Source organism: Anarrhichthys ocellatus, unplaced genomic scaffold (assembly GCF_004355925.1).
Source record: "Anarrhichthys ocellatus isolate YVR2014 unplaced genomic scaffold, GSC_Weel_1.0 scaffold17, whole genome shotgun sequence".
Classification (NCBI taxonomy): domain Eukaryota; kingdom Metazoa; phylum Chordata; class Actinopteri; order Perciformes; family Anarhichadidae; genus Anarrhichthys; species Anarrhichthys ocellatus.
The window spans coordinates 2935955-2942314 of NW_022280047.1; the positions used below are offsets into that span (position 1 = coordinate 2935955).

Sequence of the window (6360 nt, forward strand, 5' to 3'; positions counted from 1 at the left end):
TGTGTGTGTGTGTGTGTGTGTGTGTGTGTGTGTGTGTGTGTGTGTGTATAGCAGAGTTTAAGAGCCGCTGTGCTGTACTGCTTGTGTGGATGCATTTCAGTGTTTTAGAGGCAGGCTCGAAATTGCCTTCAAGCTAATGTGAAGTGCAATATACAGAGCGAAGGCGCCTCTGTGACGCTTTAAACATTTGTTCTCTCTCTCTGTGTGTGTGTGTGTGTGTGTGTGTGTGTGTGTGTGTGTGTGTGTGTGTGTGTGTGTGTTTCCCTGTAGGTGCGTGGAAATCATCGCCAAGGAGGGCCGCAGTCTGAAGGAGCTCTACCTCGTGTCTTGTAAAATCACAGACCACGGTAGGATACTTTCAATCACTGTCCCTTTGTTGCAGTCAAACTCCGACATTATCATCATAACCGTTATTACCCGCAGCCGCTACCCTGATTCAGGACTCATTTGGTTTTTACGACTCGGGCCCCCTCGCGAGACCCGCAAACAGTAAAAATGTTATTGAAAAGTTTCACGCGGAATAAAGTAATGTTCTCTGGATCTCTTTAGGGCGGTCGGTAGATGTTCACGTCGTAGTCTAATTTATTAAAAGGGGAAATGTTCTGATCCGATATGAAAAGTGTGAATCCAAAAACATATGAGTTTCAGAGCAGCATTGTTTCAGAGCGCAGCACGTGACGTAGTCGCTGACTGCTCCTGGCAGGATTTCCATGCGTTTGCTGGTGTTTGTGGATTAGATGTATTTGTGTTGTCTGACAGGAGACATCCATGCTGTTTTCCTTCCCAGCGTACAGACAGGCCTTTACATCCCTCTTGCATCGTCTCCCCCCCCCCCCCCCCCCCCCCCCCCCTTTTTTTATTTTGTTTACACTGCCTTCCCTCCTCTGCTTGATTCCATTCTGCCTTTTGTTTTACAGAGTATTTGATCCTTTTATCAGCTACATTGCCGTGCACGGTTGGAGTGCTTCAGCGCTGAAGCGCCAGGAGTGGCAATGCTGACTAACGCTAGCATGCATGAATTATTTGACTCCCCGCGTGGCGGCGTTTGTCTGTTTAGTGGCTGCAAAGCGGCTGTGTGTGTTTGTCGGTGTGTGTGTGTGCGTGTGTGTGTGTGTGTGTGTGTGTGTGTGTGTGTGTGTGTACCCTGGCAGTTCCTCAGATGAAAGCTACCAGCTGTGTAGCTGCTTTTTTTTTTCCAAGAGGTACACAAGATAACACAACCTAAAGGCACATATTTTTTAAAGCCGATCAATCAACTTGAAAAGGAATATCTAACTGGGAATTGATTGAGTTTAGTTGTTAAAGTATGTTTGATTTTAATTGGGATTGAAAGATGCTCCATATACTGTCATTAGCAAAGGCCTGTGTCTGTTTTCTCCTCCGTTTATATTGTGTTGATCTGTCTGAATAAATCGCCTATTCACGTTTACACAAAGGGACTATGAGGCAATAAACTAACGGCTCCGTGGACTTTTCTTAAGTCGGCTACTTAAGGTGAGTTTACGTCTCTTTTGACCAGAGGAAAGTAAGCAGCCTGTGCCTTTGGTAGTTAGGCTTTATACCTGCTTTTTGTGCTGGATAATATTGCTTCAATTGTTTGTTTGCGTAATTCGCTGTGGCCTGAATGATAAGCCTATTGAAGTGCAGAAAGAGACTGCTAAGATAAGAGACAAGCAAGCCTTCTGCTTGTTAGTCCCTCTGTGTTTCCTTGAGAGCTCAGGGAGCTTAGCTGGCTCTGGGAGCTGTGTTTTTTGTGTGTGTGCCTGTAAAGCCCATTGAGACATTGTATGTGATGTACGGATGAACGTGACTCATGCGATGCTGTAGTCGACCCGTTCCGTACTGGGGCCGGCGTACGACGTGGCCTTGGAACACGTGTGCATTCATTTTCATAGAGACTTGCTGCCAGCTCAGTTGTTCAGCTTGTCCAATTCAAACGTGCTCTCTGTCTCTCTCCTGCTGCCGTTTCTGGATTTTTCTGGTTGGGTTTATTGCTTGAATGCCAACAGGAAGTAAAGAGGAAGTCTTTAATGTGGATGCTCTCAACAAGCTCGGGTGGAAGTAGCCTGAAAATTGGTTCTGGCGTAGGCGGGCAGTGAGCAACTGTCAATGAATTGAATGGGGCGACATCTCGAAACATCCAGTTTTTCTAAAGTCGACCCATTCAGATTAATTGGACAGCCTCGTCATTGTGTTTGTCTGAATGGGGTATTAGACAGTCAGCAATGTACAGCTCCAGCTCTTAGTTTAAACGTAGGGTCGTTAGGGTCCAAGCATTTCAGTCAGCTGGAATGTAATGATGTAACGGGCTACCTGCATGTTTGCTGCTCGTGCACTCGTTGCTCATCACCGGAGTCTTCCACAACCTGCTAGCTTAACAGCTGTGAGTACTTCCAATAGCCATGTTTGACGTTTACGTTCATTACGATGATTTTAGGGGAGTGGCTTTGGAGGGAGGCCTGAAGGGGGACTGGCTGTCCGTGTTGCCCGACTTGGCAACTTTCTCTCTAGATTCAGCAACCTTTCGAGCTAGCGCCGTTAGCTACATTCATTGGAAAATAGTTTGTAACACCGGGGCTGAGTTTCTCTCGTTGGATAATTTGATGTACATGCTATTGCTATTTACCAAAGATTACCAAACCACTCATGTCGGGCACTTAATTGCCAGAGGTGTCTCCCACAGCGTTTTAATAATATCACATGCGTTGCCACAGAGTGCAGACTCTAATGACGAACCTCCAACACAAGTGCAGCTTGCCGCCGACTTCTGTGAGTTACAGTGACGATAATCACCTTGACCTCTCTGAACCGGAGCCTCGACTGCGTCTGAGTGTGCGTGTGTGAAACGTTGTGTGGGCGTACGTCTGCTGGTGTTTGATAAACGACTCCAACATCACAATAGTACATGAAACTGGAAATGCACACAGCAGACCCCCGCTATACATCGCTCTCTCTCCCCCTGTGTGTCTCCCTAATCATTTTGACCAAGATGAATTGGTGATATCTGATCTTCTTCTTCACTAATGACCCCTCGGGCTCCCTCTGGCCGATGACGGGATCTGTGTGTGTGTGTGTGTGTGTGTGTGTAGGATAGAGATGCCTGTTGTAGGAGCTCTGTGCTCTAACAAAATGATTGGTGGATTTCCTGCCTCAGTATCTAATCAATTAAATAACAGAAATGAGATTTTACATCAGCCAAGCCGGCCCCCCGTTCTTCTTCTTTTTTTTTTCTCCCATCTCCTGTGCTAATTATCTTTATTAATGGCCTCTCTGAGTGCATTTGAGATGTCCACAAGCCTCTTACGTTTGAGTGTTTTTTTTTTTTTTTTTTTTCTCCCTCCCAGCTTTGGCTTCCTGTGTGATTTCATTTGAGCTTTGAGGATAGACAGACAGAGACACATAAAGACAGGTTTGGATGACAGAAAAAGAGGGCGGGGCAACATGTAATTTTACTCTCAGCACAGATGGTTTTGGAGATTATTTGGTGAGGAAGAGGAAACAAATGTAAGAAAAAGCGAGGATGGATCTTTTGTGGCGTAATGATCTTACTGAAAGCCCTATTAGTGCTATGAAAACAAATAAAACAGTCTTCCTAGACTTCTCCTTTTGTTCATTAAAGAACATGAAAACTGATTAGCTTGAATAACATCTTGGTTGTAATCACGGCAGCATAGAGACTTTTTAAACACCTGGATTCAGCAATTTGCATTTTTCGTAAGATTAATGCGTTTCAGTTTTTCACACCTGTAACGAATGATTGATGATGAATAATGATCACGCTACTGAAAGATTTTCTTAAACCTCTAAAAGCATTCCCTCCACATCTCCGCCACACCGCCACACATTTTCTTTGTGCTTTATACTTAATCTTGCACACATTGTGTTTTCAAGCTTTTTTGGCATTTTTGCTTGTCTCCCTGACAATTCCACATTCTATTAGTACACACACACACAAACACACAAGTTCACATGCACACGTGTATGTGAACGCAGTAATCAGGGGAGACAGTAGGCCGGTACGGTCCGGTACTCAGTACCACTAACAGATTCAGTGCCGCCACACAGTCCAAGGAAAAAGGGACAGCAGCTGCCTACCGAAACCCAAATACAGCACGTCACGATCCACTTCAAACAACAAAACACATCTGCTTCCGTTAGACGTTCATTTGGTATCGGAATAGTCGGAAAAATTACTTTCCGACGGGTAGAATTCACATGAAAAAGACAACCCAAAAACAGCCAATGTGTTGTTTTCAGCACTAAACGGCTTAAAGCTCATGAAAACGAAATCTTCCCAACTCAGGAAATGTACCTTTCCATCGTCTGCTCTCTCTGAGCGCTGTTTGAGTTTTCTTGTTCGTGTCTTTGTGCCCAGCACATGCCTGCGGGTTTTTAATCCAACAGTGTGTGGTTAGCCTCCTACTGGCACACGTCAACTTCTGCTGCAGCTTACAGTCGAGTGCCGTGGGTCAATTCTTGCAAAACGTGAAAGAATATTTCATGATGTTCTTTTTTTTTATTCCAACAACACAGACATTTAAAGAAATAGTGGCAAAAGATTTACATTTGTTTTTAGCTATTCACACGACAACAAAATAAAAAGGATGACCAGCTAAGCCCCTCCTTCCCATAGGCATACCCACAGCCTGGTCTCAGTGTGCACATCTCCCCATCAGAAATAACAGTAGCACTATAACATTGGTGTGAAAGTCGATCCTGATGAGAAACCCCACTCTGCTTCGCTCCCATTGCTAATCAGATCTCCACACCATGCAGCGCTGTCATCCTTGTCGGCCGTCCCATAGACAGGAAGTGGTCCACGCTGCATCCTCAGCACACCTGGATAGACACTGAGACCTCCTTGTCCCCTCTCAAGTCTTATACATGTGTGTTTTGCATTTACTTGCCTCCATTTGTGTGTCGGCACTGTGAGCTCGTACATCTACCTGCGCTCATCGTGCCCATTGTAGCCCGCCTGCTTTATCCAGAGACAAAAAAGGGAGACCTTGGCACCTCCGTTCTTTACATATGGTAATTCTCCTCTTTCACCCGCACGCCTCCCTGCGATCCCTTACCTTGTCAGTCACGGCCTCCTGTGTACATCTGTGCGAAGGCGAGATGGAGCGAGACACCTGTGGGAGACTGTGTACGAGTGAGGAGGGAAGAAAAGAAGCAGCTTCGGTCTGCTTTTAGAGGACTTCAAGCAGAGCTGCTATAGAGTTGCGGTGTGGGAGGGATTATTTCAGGCTTCCACTCTGATGGAAGTCAAAGTCCTATTCATTTGCTGCACAGACAGTGTTAGGTGACTGGCATTTTGAGCACTACCAAGTCTCAGACATTCTCTTGGCTGAATCATCTATACAGAATATGTGCACTTACAAACAACCAAAATTCTCTTGTTGTGAAGGCCAAGCTAAGCTTTTTAGAACCCTGATCATATATTCAGCAGTTTAAAGTTACTACAAGGAGCTTTATTTTTGTGGTGATTTCGGCGACCCCTGTGGTTGTGTTATTGAGCACCAGATTCCCTTTAGAAAACCTCTCATTTTATACCAGCCGGTGTCTGACAGTCTGCCCCGCGCAGTCCTGGTTCTAGTGCTGGTTCTCCCTCCAGCAATACAGCCTGGGCCTCCAGCAGCCTGGTGTCGCTGTTGGCTCAGGGACCAGCCAGCTAGGCGAAGCTCTGCTCCTGGCCGGAGGAGGAGACGCTGCTGCCGGGAGCTGAGCTCCCCTCCTCCCGATTTCATCTGATTTCACACAGAATCGGACCAGGTAGCACCAATGACATGCATTAAGAAGGACTAAATAGAAATAGCCAATCTTCTCCCTGATGGTCTCCTTTAGTAATTGAGGTCATAAAGAGGCTTCAGTATTACATTTAAACTGTTTCATAACCTTTTAATAAGTTTACCTTCAGGTTCTGTGCCAACTATGACTATTCAATATTTAGAGTCATCAGCCAACCAAACAAATTGAAAAAAAAACAGCCACAAAGTTGAATTAATTAAAACTAATAGCCTAAGTAACCCTATTGTATATTCATCCAGGTTCCTCTTGTGGTTCTATGTTGCAGAACATTGAGGCTCTATCTAAGTTAATGGGAATTAAAAGTGGGACCAATACTTTCTTAACATACTTTCCTCCTGCTTTGCAACTATATTGCACCTAATAAATAAATAAATGCCGACAATGACAGCCCATCTTCCAGACTGTTGGGATTGTGTTGTATTGTTGCCGAAGGACTGAGCTACTCAGATTGTGCGTTTCATTGTTGCGTCCATCTGTATTTACCGATCTGTCAGCTTGTGCGATTATTGTTGTCATTCAATTTTTCGCGTCTTATTCTCTTATTTGATCACC

General features: G+C 45.0%; 1 protein-coding gene across 2 annotated transcripts in view; it reads left to right on the forward strand.

Annotated features, from left to right (window-relative positions):
- The window catches only part of fbxl17 (F-box and leucine-rich repeat protein 17), a 204512-nt gene that overhangs the window by 141373 nt on the left and 56779 nt on the right, over positions 1-6360 (forward strand). For both annotated transcript variants that reach the window (XM_031856172.1, XM_031856171.1), the window contains exon 9: positions 271-347. In XM_031856172.1, the coding sequence (XP_031712032.1) occupies positions 271-347 (77 nt within the window). The remainder of the gene's footprint in view (positions 1-270; positions 348-6360) is intronic.